The sequence below is a fragment of the Lithobates pipiens genome, unplaced genomic scaffold, assembly GCF_037356315.1.
Source record: "Lithobates pipiens isolate NorthernLeopardFrog02 unplaced genomic scaffold, aLitPip1_a1.2 Scaffold_22, whole genome shotgun sequence".
Classification (NCBI taxonomy): Eukaryota; Metazoa; Chordata; class Amphibia; order Anura; family Ranidae; genus Lithobates; species Lithobates pipiens.
The window spans coordinates 306,054,408-306,082,013 of record NW_027507784.1 but is presented as its reverse complement, the minus strand read 5'-3'; the positions used below and the strand labels follow the sequence as shown (position 1 = coordinate 306,082,013).

At 43.6% G+C, this 27,606-nt stretch overlaps 1 protein-coding gene across 2 annotated transcripts in view; it reads right to left on the bottom strand.

Annotated features, from left to right (window-relative positions):
- Window positions 1–262: 262 nt before the first annotated feature.
- TEX47 (testis expressed 47) overlaps window positions 263–27,606 on the bottom strand; it is a 57,784-nt gene continuing 30,440 nt past the window's right edge. The window contains exons 2-8 of one of the 2 annotated variants that reach the window (XM_077449333.1): window positions 25,279–25,398; window positions 21,801–21,873; window positions 18,573–18,676; window positions 14,645–14,709; window positions 10,296–10,497; window positions 7,738–7,897; window positions 263–1,162 (exon numbers count right to left, since the gene is read on the bottom strand). In XM_077449333.1, coding sequence (XP_077305459.1) covers window positions 1,125–1,162; window positions 7,738–7,897; window positions 10,296–10,497; window positions 14,645–14,709; window positions 18,573–18,676; window positions 21,801–21,873; window positions 25,279–25,290 — 654 coding nt within the window. In that variant the 5' untranslated portion in view covers window positions 25,291–25,398 and the 3' untranslated portion in view covers window positions 263–1,124. The remainder of the gene's footprint in view (window positions 1,163–7,737; window positions 7,898–10,295; window positions 10,498–14,644; window positions 14,710–18,572; window positions 18,677–21,800; window positions 21,874–25,278; window positions 25,399–27,606) is intronic. The other variant, XM_077449332.1, reaches the window with a different exon arrangement.

Genomic DNA, 27,606 nt, shown 5'->3' with positions numbered 1-27,606 from the left:
GTGCATTAAGCCAACAAGACTTTTGCATTACAGCAGACTTTGATTATGATATCTGAAGGACAATTACAATTGGCCTCTATTCAGCCTATAATGTCTGATCACAGGGAGCATTGGACACCATGATGGATTGTAAATACTTTGTATAATATTTCAGACTCTGTACAGGTATAGACCACTACATACAAGATTTGGAATGTTATTTTTTGTATTGATAAGGTAAACCTGGCATTAACTTTACCATTTATAGATCAAACATATTTAAAAAAAAAAAAACGCCAACTCTGTGCGCCCCCCTTTCTTTTCTCTGTTTCCTTCATCTTTACTGGGGCCATGTTGGAACATATCTGATTGTAGACCTGTTTGTGTTGTCCACAGCAAAGATTGCCCCTTCCGAGTTTTGGGCACAAAGTGAAAGGACACAACCTTCAGGCATGCTTGGCCTCGTTAAAGTGTCTTAGTTGAGAATTTCCTGCAATTTTGTTGTCCATACAAAAGAATGGCCAAAATAAACCAAGGCCATTCTTCACTCAAACATTCTAAGCTAATTATAAGGCAAAGGCAATAGATGAGGCCTGCTATCATTGAGGTTTTTCCCCCAAATGTGGATATTTTGACTTTTGTCACCATCGGTCACACTCTTAAGAATGGCTCTGTTTCATTTTTTATTTTATTTTTTCCATTTTGCTTTTTGGTCATAGCAGATTGTGTTAAAACCCGTTAAACCAATCTATAAATATACTATATGCAAATTGTACAGGCCTCACGGTTTCACTTTTTTTTTCTTTTTTTTTTGCTTTCCTATGGTCCGGCGCAGGTGTGAGGCAGTTTAAGCGCTTTGGATATGGTTGAAAAGACAATGTAATATAAATTATATATTTTTGGCACACGTAAAAGGAGGTTTCTGTTAAATATATATTTCCTGTTTCTGAGGAAATAAAATATGGTTGTGAGATAAACATTATTTGTCTGGAGTCATTTTGCACTTTCATGCTGGAGTTTCTCTTTAAATACAACTCAAGCTTTATTTACAGTGTAACGTCTTTTAACATGCATTCAATCAAATACTACTTTGATGTAAAAACTGGTAAGCTTTGTGGTGGATGCGGAAGATGTCAAAATGGCAACTATAGGTAGAAGTGCTGAGAGGCCGGCCAGAGTTGATCTAGAAAGAAAACGTTAAATGTCAGTGGAGTTGTGGTAATAAAAACTCTGACAGTAATGCCATGTTTAGCTATAAAGCCTACAAGGCCTCCCATTGCTTGCGAGGCACGGGTGGCATGTCCAGCCAGCAGCCTGACAAAATCAATGACAGGCTGAAATACACTTCAGCTATATGAACATCTGAGCAATACTTATGTAGAAAGTACACGTTTAGGACATACATCCCTGTACACACATGAGTAGCACTTGGATGTGCATACAGCCAAAACTGATTTCGGCCTGTGAGGCACCAGTGCCCTGAAATACACCCTTTTTAACCACTGAACCTTACTTGGCCAGTAAAAATGCAACTTTCTGCCTATTTTATTCATAGAAAAGCGATCACACGTATTTTTACACGTAAGTTACAATGCCTTGAAAAAGAATTCATACTTCCTTGAAATTTTCCACATTTTGTCATGTTACAACCAAAAACGTAATTGTATTTTATTGGGATTTTATGTGATAGACCAACACAAAGTGGCACATAATTGTGAAGTGGAAGGAAAATGATTAATGGTTTTCAAATAAATATGTGAAAAGTGTGGCGTACATTTGTATTCACCCCTCAAGTCAATACTTTTAGAACCACCTTTTGCTGCAATTACAGCTGCAAGTCTTTTTGGGGATGTTTCTAGCAGCTTTGTACATCTAGATAGGGACATTTTTGCCCATTTTTCATTGCAAAATAGCTCAAGTTCTGTCAGATTGGATGGAGAGTGTCTGTGAACAGCAATTTAAGTCTTACCACAGATTATCATTTGGATTTAGGTCTGGACATTGACTGGGCCATTCTAACACATGAATATGCTTTGATCTAAACCGTTCCATTGAAGCTCTGTCTGTATGTTTAGGGTTGTTGTCCTGCTGGAAGGATAACCTCTGCCCCAGTCAAGTCTTTTGCAGACTTTAATAGGTTTTCAAGATTGCCCTGTATTTGGCTCCATTCATCTTCCCATCAACTCTGACCAGCTTCACTGTCCCTGCTGAAGAAAAGTATCCCCACAACATGATGTTGCCACCACCATGTTTCATGGTGTGGTCAGAGTGATGTGCAAAAGTTAAATTTTGGTCTCATCTGACCAGAGCACCTTTCACATTTCCCCCATATGGCTTCTCGCAAATTACAAACAGGACTTCTTGTGACTTTCTTGCCACTCTTCCATAAAGGCCAGATTTGTGGAGTGCATGACTTATAGTTGTCCTGTGGACAGATTCTCCCACCTGATCCGTGGATCTTTGCTGCTCCTTCAGAGTTACCATGGGACTCCTGGCCACTTCTCTGATTAATCCTCTCCTTGCCATGTCAGTTTAGGTGGACGGTGGTCGTTATGATGCTGTTTAAGGTTTTCTAACAAACCTCTGAGGGCTTCACAGAACAGCTGTATTTATACTGAGGTTAAATTACACACAGGTGGACTTTATTTACTAATTAGGTGACTTCTGAAGGCAATTGGTTCCACTAGATATTAGGGGTACCTGTGTTGGTTCAAACAGGGGTGACCTGTCGGGCGACTTGTCAGCCTGACAAGTCGCACTCAATGCAGTACAATGGAACCATTCTAACAGGATCGATTTAAGTCGCTTCGATTTAGAAAAAGGTTCCTGAACTACTTGCGGAGCGGCTTGCATTGACTTCTATACAGAAGTCGTTTTTCAAGCTGCGCTGAAGTTGCACTGTACGGGGCAGCTTCGGGCAAGAGTCAGGCGACTTTGAAGCCACCCTAGTGTGAACTGGCACTCAGTAAAAGGGGGATGAATACAAATGCATGCCAAACTTTTCATATAATTATTTGTAAACAAAATTGAAAACCATTTATAATTTTCCTTCCGCTTCACAATTATGTGCCACATTGTGTCAAAGAATAAATAAAATCCCAATAAAATACATTTATATTTTTGGTTGTAACATGACGAAATGTGGAAAATTTCAAGGGGTGTGAATACTTTTTCAAAGCACTATAAGTGGTATGCATTTATGGGTTTAAAATGCCCCACCAAAATAGGTTTGAACATGCCAGTGGTGCCATATATTGAGCTTTAAAGCTGAGAAATGACTGAAGTAGGCTTTGCAGAGCCTGGTCAGCCACAACCTTCACTGCCCCTACATTGCCAGCATCTCTACCCCACAATATTACACCAATAATGTAGAAATGTACGACAGCAGCTGATCAGACTCCAGGGAACATGACTAAAAAAAGTCCATTGAGTTTAACCAAAAGACAGAAATAAAGAACCTGCATCTGGAAAACCCAAACATCACAGCTGATCCCAGAGGAAGAGACGAGATCTTTATAAAACCAGATTTGCACCAAAATAGAATTCCTTCCTTATCCCCTAATGTAATTGAATACTCGCTGGATCAACATTCTACAGCCTTATATCTTATCAATATTATTAGTCTGGTACATTGAGAATTTAAGAGCAAGTCCAGCCCACTTTTGAGTTTAATGGTTGTAAACTTCAGACCTTAAATATATACAAAGCATATCCCTCTATTGTGTGTACTTGTCTCAATCCAAAATACCAAGTGTCACTTTTTTCTGCTGCTTCCTTTCTTTGCTATCAGCATGAATCACTTCTGCCAAGTTTTTCTGACACCAAGAGAAAAAAGGTGACAAGAGGGATCTCCAGCTGATTGACAGCCTCAGCTCTGTTGCCGTGTGAAGGGGGTGTGTCCCTTCCTTCCAATCCGATCTCAGAGCTCTCCACTGAGCTCTGCAGCATGTAACTTCAAGTCTCCACCCCCCTTTTTTTTTTTTCTCTCAACTCTCAGACAAGCTTTATAAAATCAACACTTTGGATGTAGAGAAGACTGCAGATAGCCAGGTGCAACCTATGTAGGAGGATTTGTTTAATCTCTATGTATCACCTGAGGTCAGTCACTTCACTGGGTATATGTAAGGGTTTACAACCACTTTCATTCACAGAGTTAGAAATAACTAGCTTCTGTGGAAGACTATCCTACATTTTCATAGATCTTAACCCCCATTTATGCTTGTGTAGGTGTGACCACACAATCATCATAAATTTTTTTGGTGTGTCGCATATAGGGAAGCGTGTTCATTTCAGTAGGTTGCTGTACACACCCCAAATAAGTACACGCATTTTTATTTGTACCATCAGTTTTTGCCACCTGATTTTGTGTACACAATAGCAAGGTGCACTTGGGGTTCTGTAAGCCCCCGTACACACGGTCGGACATTCTGCCAACCAAATCCGTCGGATTGTGTCCGAAACTTGCATACACACGGTCGGACAAAGTTGTCAAAAAATCCGATCTTTCAGAAGGTGATGACGTAATTTCGTTACAATGGGACTACGTTCAGGCTAGTAGCCAATAGCTTTGATGTAGGAATTTGATCTGAGCATACGTGGCACTTTGTCCGATCGGAATTCTCTACACATGATCGGAGTATGTCCGATCGGACCAGTTTGTCGGAAAATATTTCCAACAAGTTGGAAAATTTGGTCCGACGGAAACCGTCCGATGTATACCACACACAGTCGGATTATCCGACAACACGGTCCGATAGGACACATTCCGACGGATTCTCCGACCGTGTGTACGGGGGCTAAGACTGCATGACACCAAATCGCACCTTCAATAAAAGGGGCAGACTTTTTTTGCACTGTGGGAACACAATTTTGCAAATATTCCAGCATCACACAGATGTGACAGGGGCTTTACTGTACAGGAGCCTGTACATTTTAATCGCCAATGCATTTTGGGAGTTCTAAGGGACCCCATTTATCAGGCTTTGAGTCATCTAATAAGTAAATCTAGATCAAGGAGGCCATACCACTACCAGGAGTTCCTCATATATACAGTGGATATAAAAAGTCTATACACTCCTGTTGAAATGTCACAATTCTGTGATGTAAAAAAAAAGGAGACAAAGATAAATAATTTCAGAACTTTTTCTACCTTTTTAATGTGTCCTATAAACTGTACAACTCAATTGAAAAAAAAAATGAAATCTTTTAAGGGGGGGGGGAGTAAAAATTGAAAACTAAAATAATGTGGTTGCATAAGTGTGCACACCCTCTTATAACTGGAGAAGTAGCAGAATGTTCAGAATTAAGCAATCACATTCCAACTCATTTTAAATAGGAGGCAGTACACACTTGCCATCATATAAAGTGCCTCTGATTAACCCCAAATAAAGTTCAGCTGTTATAGTAGGTCTTTCCTGACATTTTCTTAGTCGCATCCTACAACAAAAGCCATGGTCAGCAGAGAGCTTCCAAAGCACCAGAGGAATCTCATTGTTAAAAGGTATCAGTCAGGAGAAGGGTACAAAAAAAATGTCCAAGGCATTAGATATACCATGGAACACAGTGAAGAGAGACATCAGTGGAGAAAATATGGCACAACAGTGACATTATCAAGAACTGGACGTGCCTCCAAAATTGATGAAGAGTCCAAGAGGCCTACAGCAACATTAAAGGAGCTACAGGTATATCTGAAAAGTACTGGCTGTGTGGTACATGTGACCACAATCTCCTGTATTCTTCATATGTATGGGGTATAGCAGCAAGACTAGAAGCCTTTTCTTACCAAGAAAAACATTGACGCTCGGCTAAATTTGCAAAAACACATCTGAAGTCTCCCTAAAGCATGTGGGGATGTGTGTTATGGTCTGATGAAACCAAGATTGAACATTTTGGCCATAATTCTAAAATATATGTTTGGCGCAAAAACACTGCACATCACCAAAATAACACCATACCCACCATGAAGCATGGAGGAGGCAGCATCATGCTTTGGGGCTATTTTTCTTAAGCTGGAACAGGGGCCTTATGCCGCGTACACACGACCAGACTTTTCGAGGGACTAGGTCCGACGGACTTCCCGACTGAACGGACTTGGCCACACACAATCACACCTAAGTCCGACGGATGATATACGACCGGACTAGAATAAGGAAGTTCATAGCCAGTAGCCAATAGCTGCCCTAGCGTTGTTTTTTGTCTGTCGAACTAGCATACACACAAATGGATTTCTCGGTCCGGCGGAGTTCCGGTGGAAAGATTTAAAACATGTTCTATTTCTAAAGTCTGCCTGATTTTTAGCAAGCAAAGGTCTGATGGAGCCCACACAAGATTGAATTGTCTGACGGACTCGTTCTGTCGGACCTTTGCTGTCAAAAAGTCCGGTCGTGTGTACGCGGCATAAGTCAAGGTGGAGTTAATTATGAACCTTTCCAAATACCAGTCAATATTGGCACAAAACCTTCAGGATTCTGCTAGAAAGCTGAACATGAAGAGGAACTTCATCTTTCAGCATGACAATGACCCAAAGCATGCACCCAAATCAACAAAGGAAAGGCTTCACCAGAAGAAGATTCAAGTTTTGGAATGGCCCAGACCACAAGATATTTGTGGAGCAGAAACAACACTGCGCATCACCAAAATAACACTATACCCACAGTGAAGCATGGCGGTGGCAGCATCATGCTTTGGGGCTGTTTTTCAAGGTTGAGGGAATTAGGAACAGAAGATTAAAGTTTTGGAATGGCCCAACCAGAGCCCAGACCTGAATCCAATTGAAAATCTGTGGGGTGATCTGAAGGAGGCTGTGCACAGGAGATGCCCTTGCAATCTGACAGATATGGAGTGTTTTTGCAAAGAAGAGTGGGAAAATATTGCCAAGTTAAGATGTTCCATGCTGATACTCATACCCAAAAATACTGAGTACTGTAATAAAATCAAAAGCTGCTTAATTTAAGGGTGTGCACACTTATGCAGCCATATTATTTTATTTTTTTATTGTTACTCCCCTCCTCCTAACAGATTTCAGTTTGTTGTTCAATTGAATTGTACAGTTTATAGGTCACATTAAAGGTGGAAAGAGTTCTGAAATTATTTATATCTGTCTCTTTTTTTTTTTTTTTTTTTTTTTACATCACAGAAACCTGACATTTACCCAGGGGTGTGTAGACTTTTTATATCCACTGTACAGCTAATTTAGTTCATTACTTTTACATGTGCTTCAGCCTGGATAATTGAAAGCCCCCCGATGAATGGGGTCCTTTAGAAACCCCTCAATGTGTTGGTCATTTAATAGATTTAGATCTTCCTGTGGAGGAGCATTAAAATCTTTCAGGCCCCTTTCACATGGGGCTGTCCAATCAGGTCTTCCTGGCGGGCCTGATCGGACCATCAAGTCTTTTATAGAGTGGTGGATGTCAACGGACACGTCCGCTGACATCCGCCGCCATCTCATCTGGTCCTGTCCGCCAAAAACCCATGGATGGTGGTCCTATTCCCCAACCTACTGGCAGATCAGATGAAAACGAACAGGTGGCCCGTTTGCATACAACTGTCCCATAGAGGAGAGCGGGACAGTGTCCATGTCCACTCTGCATAGCGTAGCAGACATGGACCTGTCATCCTTCTCAGCAGGGATCAGCAGAAAGGGCCCCTGCTGAGCAAGCGGATTCAGCTTAGTGGTGACGCCCGTGTAAAAGGGGCCTTAAAGAGGTTTCAAAGTTGTCTTTAATAGCCTTTTGACACATTAAGGGTGTATTTTACCTGATAGAATGGAGACATTCACTGGTCTGTCATACATTGCTAGGAACTCTTCTGGTTTCAGAAACCTGTCCGACTTGAGGAGAAAATGGATGGTCTCTTCTTGGACACGCAGTTCAGGTGCCAACTCGTGTAGATCCTCTCCAGGACCTTTACTGCCAGGCTGCAGCAATTAAAAGTAACAAATAGATAAATCAATCTCAATTCCTCAAACTATTGTAAAATCTTTCTTCTGTACAAAGGCCAAAGGTTTGCAGGCACTTGACCATTGCGTCTGTGTGAGCTTGTTGGACATCCCATTCCAAAGCCATGTCCATTAATATAATAATATTAATATAAAGTTGGTTTCCCTTTGTTCATATAACAGCTTTCAATCTTCTTGGAAAGCTTTTGTGAAAGAATTTGATTGTGCCTGTGGCAATTTGTACCCATTTTAGCTAAAATTACATTTATGAGGTCAGGTATTGGATGAAAAGATCTGGTTTGCAATCAGTGTTTCCAATTGATCCCAAAGGTGCTCAGTTTGGTTGAGGTTGGGACTCTGTGTAGGACACTTGAGTTTCTCCACACTGTGACCTACTACAAAAGGTATAATTTGCATTATGACATCATGTACAATGCATAACCCAGAGCACAAGAGAAAAGAGTTCACTGGCAGAAGCCTGCCAGAGTGAGGAATAAGGTAAGTATAAGGCCCCGTTCACACATCGCATAGTCAGAATAAAAGTTCCCGCTCGTGATTTTCTGTGCGTCATTTTCACATGGTTAAATATGTCACGCATTGGGCAGCCCATTCAAGTGCACATTTGTTTTATGCGCATTTGTCAAGCAGAAGATGCTCCTGCACCTTTTTCTTGTGCAATTTTTTATTTATTTTTTCCAATGCACATTTTGCCATGATTGTCACACAAGTGTGGCAAAATTGCACCATGTTTGGAGCACCATTAAGAATAATGGCTCCCAAATGTGCGTTTTGCCACAATTTCGTATCGTGGCAATTCTGCCTGCTATTCCAAATTCCCCAATGTGAACAGGGCCTTTCACCTTATTCTTATGCCCCGTACACACGAGAGGACTTATGTCCGACAGACCTCCAAAGGAGTTCCGCCGGAGTTCCGGCGGACTTTTCGACCGAACGGACTTGGACACACACCATCACACCAAACTCCGACGGAGTCGAACGTGATGACGTACGACTGGATTCGAATAAGGAAGTTCATAGCCAGTAGCCAATAGCTGCCCTAGCGTCGGTTTTAGTCCGTCGGAGTAGCATACACACGAGCGGATTTTTCGAAGGGGACCGGGTCCGGCGGAGTTCCGTCGGGAAAATTTGAAGCATGCTTCATTTCTAAAGTCCGTCAGACTTTAGCGAAGCTAAAGTCCGTTGCAGCCCACACACGATCGAATAGTCTGACGGACTCAGTCCGTCGGACTTTGGATGTCGAAAAGTCCGCTCGTGTGTACGGGGCTTTAGACTTGAAGTGATCGTAAGGGTTTTTTATTATTTTATTTTTATTTTTTTAAATAACAAACATATACTTCCACTGTGCAGCTCGAGTGGCCCTGAACCTGCTCTTCTGGGGTACCCTGACATCTCTTGCGGCTTCTCTCCGCATCAGACAACCTCCTCAGGAAAGCGCTTCCCCGAGGGGGGTTACCTTGCGGGTGCGCTCCTGAGTCCAGCATTCGCCGTCCATAGCCACCGAATGTATGACTCGGCCCCGACCCCATTTCATCGGATTTGATTGACAGTAACGGGAGCCAATGGCTGCGCTGCTATCAATCTACCCAATCAAGAGCTGAGAACCCCAGGCAGAGAGACAGCGTGTCTCCAGTGGGTCAGGTTCCAGGGCTCAGGTAAGTAATATGGGATGAGCTGGGGGGGGGGGGGGGGGGGTCACTGCCAGGTGTTTTTTTTTTTTTTTTGAAGGTTCACGACTCCTTTAATGACCAGTTACCCTTTGCAGTGCAAGCAATGGCCCACTGCAAGGGTATTTTACAAAAACTCTAAGTTTCGATTCAAGCTTAGTCAAAGTAACTGGATTGAGTATAAGCCATTTCCATAGTGAAAGGAGGAACGTTTTCTCTTTGAGGCTGGGTTCACACCGCAGCACAGAGCAGCTCATAGCATGGGTCTGGTGTGTCCCCATTCACCATTTCAGGTTGGGAGCATGAACTTGTCCAAAATGTCTTGGTATGCTGACGCCTTAAAAGTTCCCTTCACTGGAACTAAGGGACCAGGCCCAACCCCTCAAAAAACAACCTCACACCAAAAATACCCCCTCCCCCTCCACCAAATGCACTTCTGGAAGAATGGACAAACATTCCTATAGACACACTCCTAAACCTTGTGGACAGCCTTCCTGGAAGAGTTGAAGCTGTTATAGCTGCAAAGGGTGGGCCAACTCAATATTGAACCCTACAGATGCCATTAAAATTCATGTGCGTGTAAAGGCAGACGTCAGAATACTTTTGACAATATAGTGTATGTCAGGACTTTATTCATGCTGAATTTTGGAAAGGTCAACTTTTAGAGAAGAGAACTAGCAGCATACACCTACCTGCATAATGTCAGACAAGAAAATCCCGAGCTTTAGCAATGTTGTGAAGCACCTTTCTGCCACCTCCTCCTCGGATTGGTTTTCTGTATCGTCATGAATATAATTGGACTGCAGCCTCATTCTATGGTAGTCCCACTGCTGGAAGAGCCTGCTGGATATGTTGTGGGAGATCACAAGAATCCTGGCCTCCTGAAGAAGTGAGCTAAAAGACCACAAGCGTCCGTGTTAGAGTCTACTTCTACTCCTATTAAAGCCTAACGCCAGGCAAACATTTCGGAAGTAGCAGGAGGTCTCTCCAGGGGGGGCATCAATAAAAACCTGCGAGAGGATTTTAAACTCTTATGTCCTGATACAGAGTGGGTAAAATAAGTTTTGAACATGTCTCCATTTTTCCAGGTAAATATATTTCTAAAGCTGCTATTGACATGAAATTCACCACATGTCTGTAATATGCATATCCATACATACAGTAGTACAAAGTAACAAAAGCAAAAAAGTTCAGAAATGAACCACTTGCCACCTGCCCTGTTGCGGACTGATGTCCACAATGTGGCTCCATTATCCTGACTGGACGTCATATGGCATCCAGCAGGATAAGCTGCTTGTTGGGTGCGCAGCTCGGCGATCATTGGTGCTGTGTGTCGCTCCGATACAACAAATCTCTAATAGTGGTAAAGAGCCTATGACATAGGCTCATTACTACATGATCAGCTGTGACCAGGAAGTGCGGGTAAGCAGCTTTCCTCAGTTCTCGCTGACCGGGAGAGCCCAACGGTGGCTCTCCTGTCAGAGGGGAGTCTGCGCTGATAATCAGCGCATTGATTAACAACTCAGCCCCCATCAGAGGTGCCCACCACATCTGCCAATCACTGCTCATCAGTAATGACTGTCGGTGCAGCCTATCGGTGCTGCATATTAGTGCCTCCTCATCAGTGCCCATTAGTACAGCTTCATCCATGCCCGTCAGTGAGGAGAAAACTAAATTTTATAACAGAAATGTTTAGCAAAAAATTAAAACCCCAGTGGTGATAAAATAACACCAAAAGAAAGCTCTATTTGTGGGAAGAAAATTATAAAAAGTTAGTTAGGATGCAGCGTTGCATGACCACGCAATTGTCATTCAAAGTGTGACGGCACTGAAAGCTGAAAATTGGCCTTTGCAGGAAGGGGGGAAAGTGCCCGGTATTGAAGTGGTTAAAGTGGTGTTGCCACCAAAAAAAAAATTGCTTAAAATTCATTAAAAAATTTTGAAAAAAAAATAATTGGAAAAAAATATATTTTTTACTCCCCTCTAAATGCCTGTTGCTAGGGGGTCCCTCGTAGTCTGCCTCCTTCATTGCCCCGGCTGGTGACATCACTTCCCATCTGCGCTGCACAGTCATCTGGGACCTGTCACGTGTCCCAGATGACTGTGCGGCGTATCGTGGCGCCCCTCCCGCATGGGCAGTGGGTGCCCGGCTGTGAAGCCACAGCCCAGTGCCCACAGTAAGAATGCCAGCGCCGTGAGCGGAGCAGGGAACAAGGGAGGGGCTTCGTTCCCCCGCATCGCTGGACCCTGGGACAGGTAAGTGTCTGATTTAATAAAAGTCAGCAGCTGCAGGATTTGTAGTGTTTTTAGGGGGCACCCCACTTTAAGTTATGTATAATAAAATGGAATGACACAGTGAAAAAAGTATTGAACACATGAAGAAAGGTGCAAAAAGGCTTGCAAAGCCAAGACAACAGCTGAAATATATCACTAATTAGAAAGCAATCCTGCCCCTTAGTGCAATTGAATATCGGCTGGTTCAGTCTCAACTGATGGCTTATAAAAAGGTGTCACACAAGAAACATCCCATGATAGCTAAAAGCAAAGAGCTCTCACAAGACCTTTGCAACCCTATTGTTGCAAACATACTGATGGTATTGGTTACAGAAGGATCTCTAAACTTCTGAATGTTCCAGTGAGCACCGTTGAGGCCATAATCCAGAAATGGAAAGAACATCACTTCACCATAAATCGGCAACGACCAGGTGCTCCTCGCAAGATTTCTGACTGAGTGAAAATAATTATCAGAAGAGTTGTCCAGAGCCAAGGATCACTTGTGGAGAGCTTGAGAAAGATCTGGAATATGTATGCATGCTCACCTCGCAAGACTCCATTGCTGAAGAAAAAAAGCATGGTGAAGCTTGTTTTAAAGTTGCACAACATTAAGACAAGCCTGTAAAATACTGGGGGAATATAGTCTGGTCAGAGGAGACCAAAATTCAACTCTTTGGATGCCATAATACACACCATGTTTGGAGATCAAATGACACTACACATCACCCCAATACCAAAAGTGACATTTGGAAGTGAGAACATCATGGTGTGGGGCTGTTTTTCAGCATATGGTACTGGCAAACTGCATATCATTGAAGGAAGGATGAATGGAAAAATGTACCAAGATTTTCTTGATCAAAATCTGCTGACATCTACCACGATGATGAAGATGAAACGAGGATGGACATTTCAGGAAGACAACGAAACACAAACACAAAGCCAAGGAAACTTTCAACTGGTTTCAAAGAAAAAAATTAAAGCTGCCAGAATGGCCCAGCCACCTGACTTGAAGCCAATATCTATGGAAAGAACTAAAGATCAGAGTTCATAGAAGAGGCTCACGGAACCTTCAAGATTTGAAGACTGTGTGGAAGAATGGGCCAAAATCACACCTGAGCAACGCATACGACTAGTTTCTCCATACAGGACTCGTCTTGAAACTGTTATTACCAACAAAGGATTTGTATGAAGTATTAAATAAACTTCAGTTGGCGTGTTCAATACTTTTTCCCTGTGTCATTCCATTTTATTACACATAAATATATTTCTGAACTTATTTGTTTTTTATTTCTTTGTATGGATTGCATGGGTTGTTACCGACATGTGGTGAACAGCAAATCTCAGTGGTCACATGATCCAAAAAAATCATGGCTATCAGAACAGAAGAGATGCTAGGTTGGGTGGGAAAGGGTTAAAATTTTAAACATCTACATGTCTTATAGCTATAATACATTTTTTACAGGTACTATTATAGCGCTGTCAATTTGCGCATCGCTTTACATATATTCTACATTCACACCAGTCTCTGCCCTCAAAAAGCTTACAATCTAAGGCCCCTTTTACAGGCTGTCCGATCAGGTCCAACTGTCAGTTTTTCAGGTGGACCTGATCGGAACCCTCCAGTCTCTCCTATGGAGTGGCAGATGTCAGTGGACAAATGTGATTCGATCCTGTCCACCAAACACAGACGGATGGTGGTCCTATTCCACATCTGTCCGGCGGATCCAATGGAGATGGACAGGCGGTCTGTTTCCATTTGATTGCCCCATAGAGAAGAATGGGTTTGAATCCGTCTCTGCTCTGCATAGTGTGAGCAGACATGGACCTGTCATCCACATGCTCAGCGGGGATCAGCGGAAAGATCCCCCACCAAACAAGCAGATTCCACTTAGTGATGCTGCATGTGTGAAAGGGGCTTAATTCACATTTATACATGCACATACTAGGGCCATTGTAGACAGGAGCCATTTAACCGTTAAAGAGAAAGTAAACCCTGATGGGTTTACTTCCTCTTTGATTTCCTGCAAAGGTAAAGCATAATGGGCTACTATGCATCGCATAGTAGTCCATTATGTGTCACTTACCTGACACAGGAGCCAGCGAAGTCACCGCTGTCCCCTTGTGTACGGAGCCTCCATCTTCTTCCGGTTATCGCTGCTCCGGCGCTGTCATTCGTCAGAGCCGCGATGACGTCACTCCCGCGCATGTGCACGGGTGCCGCCACTCACGGCATATCGCCGTTAACTGCGGCGCGCTCAGTGCGCCTGCGCGCCGCTGTCTGCAGCGCATGCGCTGTAGACAGCGGTGCCTGTCTTTCGGCAAATATCTCCTAAACCGTGTAGCCTTAAGCCTTACCTGTAGGTCAAAGTGGTTTGTAAGGGTTTACAACCACTTTAAGCGTGTCTTTGGAGTGTGGAAGGAGACTGGAGTACCTGGAGGAAACCCATGTTGTTGTTTTTTTTATTAAATTGTTACTATTATATTGGATAAATATTCAAACTTTTTCCATTATAAGGGTAGGTCTTCAAAACTCTTCAAAAGAGCCAACAAGGAGAAAGGTACTGTCCTTCGTATTCCGAATGTCTTAAATATGAACTGCCACTAGATGGCATACTACCCATTTAAAAACAAGAGCGTAAGATTTTTTTTTTTTTATATATTTGCTGGAGCGCATGTTTGGTCGTTATGTCTTTATTCAACACTTAAAAACAATGATATTGTGGAATGTCCTGGATAATGTTGGAAAATCTGAATAAAGCAGACTTACTTTACACCGTCCCTCTGAATGTGGGCTAAATCTTGAATAATTCTGAACAAGATTTCACTGCTAGACTGGAGAAAAAGAAAGTTATGATAGGCTTGCAAGAAGGAACATAGAACAAGCTGCTTTTAGCATAAGCGGTACATTTTAATGTTAGAAGATTAAAGCCAAGCCCTGATTGGACAATAAACAAGAAAAAAGTGTACTATAACAGTAAACCTAGATTGGATTGGATTGGCTGATTGGGCAATACTCTTCACCTTGAAGGCGCAGTAGACCTCATGCAAACATTTGTCAAGGAGAAAAAACATCTTGTCAGTAGAAACCAATCTGCTATTCCATTTCAGCGCATTATGGAAACATGAGAATCTAACCGGTATAGACAAAACACAAGTGCCATGCATCATTTTTACCTATAGGTAATAAGCATACCTCCCAACTTTTTGAGATGGGAATGAAAACATGCAGGAATAGGACACACTCCATGCCACGCCCCCTTAACCATTTCAATACCGGCATTTTCACCCCCTTCTTGCCCAGACCGATTTTTAGTTTTCAGCGCTGTTGCACTTTGAATGACAATTGCACGGTCATGCAACACTGTACCCAAATTAAATTTTTATGTTTTTTTTCCCCCCACAAATAGAGCTTTCTTTTGGTGGTATTTGATCACCTCTGCAGTTTTTATTTTTTGCACTATAAACAAAACTGCGAGAATTGACTGTGACATTGCAACGGACATATCGGACACTTTTGATACATTTTTGGGACCATTCACATTGATCAGTGCTATAAAATTGCATAATTGTTAATTATGTTTCCTAGGGAGTGATTCTAACTGTAGGGGGCCTCTCACCTGACAGCATATGGATCTGTGTGTTTACACACACAAAGATCCACGGTCCTGCTGCGTTCACAGGCAATCGCGGGTGCCCGGTGTACATCGCGCGCACCCCCTAGACGGCCGGAAAGCCGAGGACGTCCTATGACTAAGAAGTGGTTAAAGGAGAATTGTACAAAAAAAATAAACAAGATTGGTTAAACCCACAAGTGCTTTTTTACCACTACTATTCCTTTATATTGGATTTTGGAATTTACAAATGCAGCAATTTAGAGATCAGATGAAAGGTTTTGCGCTGGAAAACACTTTTTGATAGATAAAAAGTGAATTTTATATACATCTATATAGATCAGACCCAAAATGAGGGACAAATGAGGAGGAAAGGGGGACAGAGGGACAATGCTCCAAATCAGGGACAGTCCCTCCAAATTGGGGACTGTTGGGAGCTATGGTAAAAAGGCTTACATATAGGTACTGTAAATATCTTCTAAACGTGCGCCACTTGGCAGATATTCACTGTAGATGCAGCTGGGGACATCACCGGCGCATGCGCTCTGAAGGAACAGCACCCGGGCCATTTCTTCAGAGTCCTATGCTGTAAATGGCGGCTCCCGCACGCATGTGCAGGAGTGACATCATTGCGTCTCTAGCCACTCACACAGCCTATATGTCTACATCCCCCCTCCCTATCGAGCCTGAGCGGCCCACACGCTTTTCTCAGGTCACACTATGCACCATTGGCTCTTTCCAGTGACGATCAGAGGTTCAGGGAAGCAGTAGTAAGAGAAGCAGGAGCATTGAAAGTTTTAAGCAGCAAGTGCTGGGGTAACAATTTTATTAGTGGTTCTAAAGATAAAAGTTTTTTTTTCACCTTTATGCAGTCTATGCATTAAGATTAAACGCCTTCTCTGTGTGGCACAACCTTTATCCTTACCTTAGTCGATCTTAATCCATCGCTGTGCACGAGAGCAGAGGCATTTTATCTCCTCTCTGGAAAGAGAGGCAGTAGGGGGAGCCATTGGCTGCTGCTACCAATCGCATCCAGTGAGAGAAGGGGGGAGGGTGAGGCTGAGCTGCGCTGTGTGTGTCAATTGACATACAGCACAACTAAGGATCAAGCCCACAAACATGCCTCCATAGCAAGTGCTTTACTGTGGGGCACTCAGCAGGGGGGAGGAACCAAGAGCGCCAGCTGGGGACCCCAGAAGAGGCGGATCGGGGTTGCTCTGTGCAAAACCATTACACAGAGTAGGTAAGTAGAAGGCCCCTTTCACACGGGCTTTCCGATCAGGTTCACCTGTCAGTTTTTCAGGCGGACCCTCCATTCACTCCTATGGAGCAGCGGATGTCAGTGGTGATATGGCCTCTGATTCCCGCTGCTATCCGATCTGGTCCGCCGAATCCAGACCCTATTTTCCATCCATCTGGCGGATCAGATGGGATCGTGTGAAAACAGGCAGGTGGTCTGTTTTAATCAGATCTCATAAAGAAGAGCCAGGCTCTGATAGGTCCGTCTCTGCACAGTGAGCGTAGCGATCCCCCCCGCTGAGTAATGTGGAGTCCGACAGACGGAAAGCCTGTGTGAAAGAACCCTAATGCTTATTATTACTTTTTTTTATTATCCCTTATAATTGTTTTAATAAATAGTTTGCAGGAGAATATTTTGTTTTATTGTGTCCAATGAATTAACATTGGGGGTTTAAAGTGGTTGTAAACCCTTACAACACACTTTGACCTACAGGTAAGCCTAGATTAAGGCTTACCTGTAGGTCCAAGAAATATCTCCTAAACCTATATGGTACAGGTTCAGCCTGCTCTGCCCAAAAGCACCCACCCCCCCCCCGTGTTGAGGGCATGGTATGGTTCAGGGGGGGGCACATGCTCGTCCCCTCTCTTTCCTGACCGGCCGGGCCACATGCTCGAATAAGGGTCTGGTGTGGATTTTGGGGGGGGCACGCGGCATTTTTTTTTTCTTTTTAGATTTTGGTGTGGGGGGGGGGGGGGTTGAATCCAATCCTGAAGGGCCTGGTATGGACCTGGGGGGACCCCACGCCATTTATTTATTTATTTTACATTTTGGTGTGAGAATGGGGGGGGGGGTTCGGATCCAATTCCGAAGGGCCTAGTATGGACCTGGGGGGGACCCAACTTATTTTTATTTTTTTTTCATATTCAGCTTTCAGCAGGGAAGCCCGCTGACAGCTGATGGCTCAGTGGCTGGCTGGCTTCCCGGCCCCCACCTTAGCAGCCAGCTATATACAGTGTGATTACAGTGCATTTAACCTCTTGACATCCGCGCTTTAGCTGAATGATGGCCACAGCATGGACCTGAATTCCCGGGAGGCCGCCATCCCCTGTGCACGCTCCCTGCGTGCACCCTACAGTGCGCGCGCGGAGTGCGCTGTGATCACCGAGTCACTGAGACTCGGATGATCACCGATTCGGGTAAGGGGCCAGTCCCGGCCCCTTACCATGTGATCAGCTGTCAGCCAATGACAGCTGATCACATGATCAAAACAAAAGCTCAGTGATCGTTTATTTTTTTCTCCTCATGCTGACAGTGGAGGAGAAAAAAAAAGCCAATCACCAGCTCATCTGAAAAGGACATTGGTCCCGAAGAGGAAGAGGCAATTATGCCTCATCTTTGCCATCTGCCATTGCCACCTATCAATGCCCACAAGTGCCATCTATCAATGCCAACCAGTGGTGTCAATCAGTGCCACCTAGAAGTGCTGCCTATCAGTGTAGCCGATCAGTGCCCATCACTGCCACCCATCAGTGCCGCCTCATTTTTTGTTTGTTTGTTTTTTCTACATATACCTAGTGCAAACAGTTCAGACAGGAAACACATTAACCTTTCAATTTATCGTTCGTTCGGTAGAAAATTTCTAAACTCGTCCTTCGTTTTTTCAGCTCAAAAATGTCCCAACGATTATCGATTTTGTGCCCATTAACTGGCCAAAAAAAAAAAAACGAACTGGCCAAATGACCGAATTTCGGCCTATTTCTCGTATAGTGTATGGCCAGCATTATACTACTTTCATTTATCAGACACAGAGACGGCCTGAGCTGAGCCTCACCGCGGCCGATTACCTCAATGATGTGGATGACACAGGTGGGATAGATCAGCAGTAAGCCAGTGATGGCCTCTCCTAGGTTGGATTGCAGCAGTTTTTTGAAAAGCTTATCGCAGTGATCTGTGTGTGAGAAGTAAAGATTTCTTTGTGAACTTTAACGGAACCTCCCCAAGTACCAAAGATACCAAAGAACACTCAGTTTTACATTTGCATTCTTAATTTTATCCCACAAAAGATTTGCCATCATGATATTGAGTTCACATACATAACAAACCATTCGGATGTGATTCTATGAAATATTGATAGAAGGCATGGAGCACTAGGTGTGAAACTACTTTCACTCTGGGGCGGGTGGGCATCGGTGGGTGGGCATTGGCGGTAAAGCAGCGATATTTTTAGCTCTGCTTTACCGTCGTTTTAGCATACTATTCACCTGCTAGCGGGGCGGTTTTACCCCCCGCTAGCAACTGTAAATGGTTAAAAGCGCCGCTGCAGCGGCGGTATGGCGGGGCTGCCCCATTGTTTTCATTGGGCAGGGGCACTTTAGGAGTAGAGTTGCCACCTCATCCATTTAAACCCCAACACTTATGAATTACACAGGTTCTGAGGCTAATTAAATGCAGATAAAGCACCAAGTGAGTTTAATTACCACCTTAATCAGCCACAGAACCTGTGTAATTAATATGTGTTCGGGTTTAAAGGCATGAGGTGGCTACCATATTTAGGAGCGGTATATGCACCAATGAAAAGATGCGGCTTGCAGGACTTTTTTAAGACCCCTTTCACACTGGAGGCTTTATTCAGGTGCTATAGCGCCTGTAAAGCGCCTGAAAAAAGCCTCAGCTGCAATCCCAGTGTGAAAGCCTGAGTGCTTAGCGCAGCGTCACAAAAAATCCTGCCAGCAGCTTCTTTGCAGTGATGTAGGAGCAGTGAATACACCTCTCCTAAAGTGCCCCCTGCTCATTGAAATCAATGGGCAGCGCCGCCAAACTGCTGGCAAAGCTCCACTGCAGCGTAGTTTTGCGGGCAGTTTTAACCCTTTTTTGGCCGCTAGTGGGGGTTAAAACCGCCCCAATAGCAGCCAAATAACGCTGCTAAAATGACAGTAAAGCACCACTAAAAATAGCGGAGCTTTACCACTGACGCCCGAGGCGCTGGCAGTGTGGAAGTGCCCTTACCATCCTGCAAGCGCACTGCTCCAGTGTGAAAACCCTTGGGCTTTCACACTGGAGAGGCTCTTTACAGGTGCCTTTTTTATAGTGCTGTAGTGCCTGTAAAGCGCCTCAGTGTAACAGTAGCCTAATAGCGAGGCATGAGACAATGCTTACCATAGAAATCTATGAGGGGCATGTAATAGGGAGGCATGTGTCAGTCCATGTAATAAAGAGAGATTAGCCACTGCAGGTAAGATAGATGAGGAACTGCTTGTAATAGAAATCTATGAAGGACGTGCAATACAGAGGCATGATCCACTACATGTAATAGGCATACATCACTGTATGTACTAAAGAGGGATAAACCACAGCAGGTAATAAAAATCTATAAAGGACGAGTAGTAGAGAGGCAAGCGTCACTGTGTATAATAAAGACTGATTATCTACTGCAGGTAATAGAGATGGATGAGACATTGCTTATAATAGAAATCTTTCAGAGATGTGTAGTAGAAAAGTATAAGCCGCTACAGGTAATGGAGAAACGTGCATGGCTGCATGTAGTAAACGATGTGGGAGATTTACTATAGCTGGTGCACACAGACTCTGGTGCAGCTGTACATAGTCACCAATTAGGTTATAACTTCAGCTTGTTCATTTAGGCTTTGACAATAAAACCTGAAAGCTGATTGGTTACTATGCACAGCTGCACCGGACCCTGTGTGCACAAGTTTTAGTAAATCCCCCCCCCCAAAGAGTGATAATCAGCTGCAGGTAATACAGAGAGATGAGGCGTTGTTTATAATAAAAATCTATGAGGGATGTGTAGTAGAGAGGTATGCGTCACCGTCACTGCATGTAATAAAGAGGGATAATCAACTGCAAGTAATAGAGATGAATGAGGCATCGCTTGTAGTAGAAATCTATGAGGGATGTGTAATGTAGCAGCATGAGCCACTACAGGTAATAGAGGCTGCATGTAATAAAGAGGGATTATCCACTACAGGTAATAAAGAGGGATTACCCATTGCAGGTAATAAAGATAGAAGAGGCTCTGCATGTAATAAAAAGGCTGAGAGGCTTCATGTACCTCATGTAAAAAAGTATTGCATGGAATGGAGAGTGGCAAGAAATATCTTGTAATAAAGAGGGAGGAGGCTCTTTGCGTAAGGCTACTTTCACACTGGGGTGTTGGTGGCGTCGGCGGTAAAGCGGCACTATTTTTAGCGGAGCTTTACTGTTGTTTTTGTAGTACCGGTACTTTTCAGCTGCTAGCGGGGCACTTTTAACCCCCCCCAACATCCAAAAAGGATTAAAAGCGCCCGCAAAGGTGTATACACCACTCCTACAGCCCCTCAAAGATGCTGCTTGCAGGAATAGATAGGGATATCTATTGCATAATACAGAGGGATGGGGCGCTGTGTGTAATAGAGAGGGATAAGGCACTGTGTGTAATAGAGAGGGATAAGGCACTGTGTGTAATAGAGAGGGATAAGGCACTGTGTGTAATAGAGAGGTATGGGGCGCTGTGTGTAATAGAGAGGGATGGGGCGCTGTGTGTAATAGAGAGGGGTGGGGCGCTGTGTGTAATACAGAGGGGTGGGGCGCTGTGTGTAATACAGAGGGGTGGGGCGCTGTGTGTAATAGAGATAAGGTATCCCATCAGTTGCATAGGATGTGAGCTGGGTATACTCAGGAGCTGAGCTAACTGTAGGATGTTCTACTACCATGGCTGATGGGGAAGGCCAATGGTGGAGGTGAAGGTAAGGCCCGAGCTGTGGTCTGATACTATGGCAGATGCGAAAGGGCCTAGCACTTGAATTTCAGGACAGGAGGCTATACCCACCACCCACCTTTTGCCATTTCTTCATGCATTTCTGCCCCTATAGCCTCTCCCTTGTATTCAGTTCCTGTGTGTCCAGGTACACACTGAGTTACTGAAATGTAAGAACTGTGGACGGAAAATTTAGCTTCAGACTTTGACTTTTCTCTGATATTGGATTGGTTGGATCCATGATTAGACTGCAGTAGGGAGGCCAAAGTAAACCGGGTAAGATAAGGTAGGTATGGCCTTTTGCCCCATGTCTGATTACCTGTAAAATCCTTGTAATTGGTCCCCTCAGGAGAGATCTTCGCTGCATAGAAGAGTCTGTGATTGACGGATTTCTGCAAGAGTGACAACCAACACCGGTTACTGCGATGATCATTACACACCACATTTATATTAGTGGATATTCATCAGAAGACTTACACCCCTTTCACACCAGGGCGTTTTGCAGGCGCTATATTGCGTTGGAAATAGCGCCTGCAATCCGCCCTAAAGAAGCTGCACCATTGTGTGTAGTGTGAAAGCCCCGAGGGCTTTCACACTACAGCGGTGCGCTGGCAGGACATCAGAAAAAAGTCCTGCCAGCAGCTTCTTAGGAGCGGTGTGTTTGAAATCAATGGGGCAGCGCTGTATTACCGCCCGCAAAACGCCGCTATTGCGGCGTATTGCCAGCGGTTTTAACCCTTTTGCGGTCGCTAGCGGGGGGTAATAAATCCGGCTGTAAAACGCCGCTAAAAATAGCGGCATTTTACCGCCGGCGCAATGGGCGGTGTGGCGTGAAAGGGGTCTTACAGTATCTCACAAAGTGAGTAAACACCTCACAATTTTGTAAATATTTTATTCTATCTTTTCATGTGACAACACTGAAGAAATGACACTTTGCTATAATGTAAAGTAGTGAGTGTACAGCTTGTATAACAGTGTAAAATTGCTGTCCCCTCAAAATAACTCAACACACAGCCATTAATGTCTAAACCGCTGGAAACAAAAGTGAGTACACCCCGAAAGTGAAAATGTCCAAATTGGGCACAATTAACCATTTTCCCTCCCCCGGTATCATGTGACTGTTAGTGTTGCAAGGTCTCAGGTGTGAATGGGGAGCAGGTGTGTTAAATTTAGTGTTATTGCTCTCACTTTCTCATACTGGTTACTGGAAGTTCAACATGGCACCTCATGGCAAAGAACTCTCTGAGGTTCTGAAAAAAATAATTGTTGCTCTACATAAAGATGGCCTAGGCTATAAGAAGATTGCCAAGACCCTGAAACTGAGCTGCAGCATGGTGGCCACAACCATAGAGCGGTTTAAAAGGACAGGTTCCACTCAGAACAGATCTCACCCCTAAGTAAAAATGTCCAAATTGGGCCCAAAGTGTCACTATTTTGTGAGGCCACCATTATTTTCCAGCACTGCCTTAACCCTCTTGGGCATGGAGTTCACCAGAGCTTCACATGTTGACGACATCACAGAGCTGGTGGATGTTAGAGACCTTGTGCGCCTCCACCTTCCATTTAAGGATGCCCTACAGATGCTCAATAGGGTTTAGGTCCAGAGACATGCTTGGCCAGTCCATCACCTTTACCCTCAGCTTCTTTAGCAAGGCAGTGGTCATCTTGGAGGTGTGTTTGGGGTCATTATGTTGGAATACTGCCCTGCGGCCCAGTCTCTGAAGGGAGGGGATCATGCTCTGCTTCAGTATGTCACAGTACATGTTGGCATTCATGGTTCCCTCAATGATCTGTAGCTCCCCAGGGCTGGCAGCACTCATGCAGCCCCAGACCATGACACTCCCACCACCATGCTGGACTATAGGCAAGACACACTTGTCTTTGTACTCCTCACCTGGTTGCTGTCACACACGCTTGATACCATCTGAACTAAATAAGTTTATCTTGGTATCATCAGACCACAGGACATGTTTCCAGTAATCCATGTCCTTAATCTGCTTGTCTTCAGCAAACTATTCGCAGGCTTTCTTGTGCATCATCTTTAGCAGAGGCTTTCTTCTGGGATTACAGCCATGCAGACCAATTTGATGCAGTGTGCGGCGTATGGTCTGAGCACTGAAAGGCTGACCCCCCACCCCTTCAACCTCTGCAGCAATGCTGGCAGCACTCATACGTCTATTTCCCAAAGACAACCTCTGGATATGGCACTGAGCATGTGCACTCAACTTGGCCACCAGGCTGCAGCTCAGTTTCAGGGTCTTGGAAATCTTCTTATAGCCTAGGCCATCTTTATGTAGAGCAACAATTTTTTTTTTTCAGATCCTCAGAGAGTTCTTTGCCATGAGGTGCCATGTTGAACTTCCAGTGACCAGTATGAGAGAGTGAGAGCGATAACACCATATTTAACACACCTGCTCCCCATTCACACCTGAGACCTTCTAACACTAACAAGTCACATGACACAGGGGAGGGAAAATGGCTACTCACTTTTGTTACCAGCCATTTAGACATTAATGTGACAAGTAAAGTGTGTTGAGTTAGCAAATTTACACTGTTATACAAGCTGTACACTCACTACTTTACATTGTAGCAAAGTGTCATTTCTTCAGTTGTTGTCACATGAAATGATATAATAAAATATTTACAAAAATGTGAGGGGTGTACTCACCGTTGTGAGATACTGTTATATGTAGTATACTCCTATACTGTAAAAGCCTTTCTTTTCTAATATTTACTAACACCAGCAAGTCAGACAGAGCCTGCCTCCTTTCCTAGCTGAGGACATCCATCATCATCCAGCTCTTTCCTTCCTAGCCTGGTTGTCCCTGGCCAACCCCTTTCATTCATTGGATTTCAGTTACATAGTTACATAGTTAGTCAGGTTGAAAAAAGACACAAGTCCATCCAGTTCAACCTTAAAAACAAATAAATAAAATAAAAAAATAATCGTACAATCCAGATACCCAATTTTATGCCCACAATTGATCCAGAGGAAGGCGAAAAAAAAAACCAGCAGAGCATGCTCCAATTTGCTACAGCAGGGGAAAAAAATTCCTTCCTGATCCTCCAAGAGGCGATCGGATTTTCCCTGGATCAACTTTACCTATGTTAGTACCTAGTTATATTATGTACCATCAGGAAAGTATCCAGGCCTTTCTTAAAGCAATCTACTGTACTGGCCAGAACCACCTCTGGCGGGAGTCTATTCCACATTTTCACAGCTCTAACTGTGAAGAAACCTTTCCGTACTTGAAGATGAAATCTCTTTTCCTCTAGACGTAAAGAGTGCCCCCATGTCCTCTGGGTTGACCGTACAGAGAACAACTCAACACCAAGTTCACTATATGGACCCCTAATGTATTTGAACATGTTGATCATATCCCCCCTTAATCTCCTCTTCTCAAGAGTGAATAAATTTAGTTCCTCTAATCTCTCCTCATAGCTGAGTTCTTCCATGCCTCTCATCAGTTTGGTTGCCCTTCTCTGCACTTTTTCCAGTTCCTTGATATCCTTTTTGAGAACTGGTGCCCAAAACTGAACGGCATATTCCAGGTGAGGTCTTACTAATGATTTGAACAGGGGCAAAATGATATCTCTCTCTCTGGAGTCCATACCTCTCTTAATACAAGAAAGGACTTTGCTCGCTTTGGAAACAGCAGCTTGGCATTGCATGTTGTTATTGAGCTTATGGTCTACCAAAACCCCCAGATCCTTCTCCACTATGGATTCCCCCAGTTGTACTCCCCCTAGCATGTATGATGCATGCATATTCTTAGGCCCCAAGTGCATAACTTTACATTTATCAACATTAAACCTCATCTGCCACATAGTCGCCCAATTAGACAGAGCATTGAGGTCGGCTTGTAAATTGGAGACATCCTGTAAAGACGTTATTCCACTGCATATCTTGGTGTCATCTGCAAAGACAGAAATATTACTTTTGATCCCAGACCCAATATCATTTATAAAGATGTTAAAAAGTAAGGGTCCCAGCACTGAACCTTGGGGTACACCACTGATAACCTTAGACCATTCAGAGTAAGAGTCATTAACCACTACTCTCTGAATTCTGTCTTTTAGCCAATTTTCTATCCATTTACAAACTGATATTTCCAAACCTGTAGACTTTACTTTACACATGAGCCGTGTGTGCGGAACTGTATCGAACGCTTTTGCAAAATCCAAGTATACCACGTCCACCGCCACCCCTCTGTCCAAAGTTTTACTTACCACCTCATAAAAAGAAATCAGATTTGTCTGACAACTTCTGTCTTTCATGAATCCATGCTGTCTGTTGCTTAAAGTGTTTTTGTTCAGCAAGAACTCGTCGATGTGGTCTTTTATTAAACGCTTCAGTATCTTCCCAGCTATAGAAGTTAAGCTAACAGGTCTATAGTTACTTGGTAAAGACTTTGATCCCTTTTTAAATATAGGCACCACGTTCGCCCTGCGCCAATCCAGTGGGACTATTCCCGTCATTAATGAGTCCCTAAAAATTAGATACAATGGCTCTGAAATTACAGAGCTCAATTCTTTTAGGATCCGTGGGTGGATGCCATCAGGGCAAGGTGCTTTATCCACCTTTATTCCGTCTAAGTATTTCTGGACCATATCACTTTTGAGCCATTGTGGATCATTTGGGGCTGTGTCACTATCACCCCCATTATGGACATGCGCTCCCCCATGCTCTTTTGTGTACACAGAGCTGAAGAAAGTGTTTAATAAATTAGCCTTCTCTTTGTCCCCAGTCACCAACTCTAGATTGTTTTGTAAAGGGCCTACATGCTCAGACTTGACCTTTTTACTATTAATATATTTGAATAATTTTTTGGGGTTTGTCCTACTATCTTTTGCAATCTGTGGTTCGTTTTGAATTTTTGCATCCTTGATTTCCTTTTTACATATTCTGTTAATTTCTTTGTAATATTTAAATGACACTAGTGATCCTTCATTTTTATATTTTTTAAAAGCTCTTCTCTTACAGTTTATAGCTTTTTTAACTTTGGCCGTGAGCCACATAGGTTTTGTTTTTAGCCTTTTAAACTTATTGCCCATGGGAATATACTTTGCAGTGAGGTCCCAAACAGTCTTTTTGAAGAATTCCCATTTCTGTTCTGTGCCCATTGAAGCGAATATTCTCTCCCAGTCTAAGTCCTGGAGAGTAGCCCTCATCCTTGGAAAATTTGCTCTCTTGAAGTTAAGTGTTTTTATCTTTCCCGTATGTATTTCTTGTTTAGCGCTAACATCAAAGGAAATTATGTTATGATCACTGCTACCCAGGTGTTCCTTTATCTGGACATTAGTAATAAGCTCTGCATGGTTTGAGATTACCAGGTCCAACAGAGCTTCATTCCTAGTTGGGGCCTCAATAAACTGGACCATAAAATTGTCCTGTAATAGGTTTATCATTTTTTGCCCTTTAACTGTCCCCGCAGTGCCATTACTCCAGTCAATTTCTGGGTAGTTAAAATCCCCCATTATTATCACTGTCCCAACCCTTGCAGCCCTTTCCATCTGTGCAAGGAGCTGAGTCTCCACCTCCTCATTCACATTGGGTGGTCTATAACAAACTCCAACGATTAACTTTGAACTACACCCATCTAAATGCAGTTCCACCCATAATGCTTCGGACTCATCACACTCTCCATCCACCAGGTCCTCTTTCACACTTGCTTTGAGATCACTTCTCACAGTTCTTTCAATCCCAAAGGCTCAGCATCACATATGGGGGTTACCACAGCCTCCTGTTTTCAGGAAGCTATATAGGGCATAGGTTGGCACAGAGGTGTAGTGGTTAACACTCTCACCTAGCAGTAAAAAGGTTGCTGGTTCGAATACCAACCACGACACTACCTGCCTGGAGTTTGCATGTTCTCCCTGTGGCTGCGTGGGTTTCCTCCGGGTACTCCGGTTTCCTCCCACACTCCAAAGACGTGCTAGTAGGTTAATTGGCTTCTGCCCAAAGTTGGCCCTAGTGTATGAATGGGGACCTTGGATTGTGGGCTCCTTGAGGGTAGGGGTTGATGTGAGTGTGCAATGTACAGGGATAAGGACAATTGTAGACACTCAGGTTGAACTGGATGGACTGGTGTCTTTATTCAACCTTATTAACTATGTAACTATAT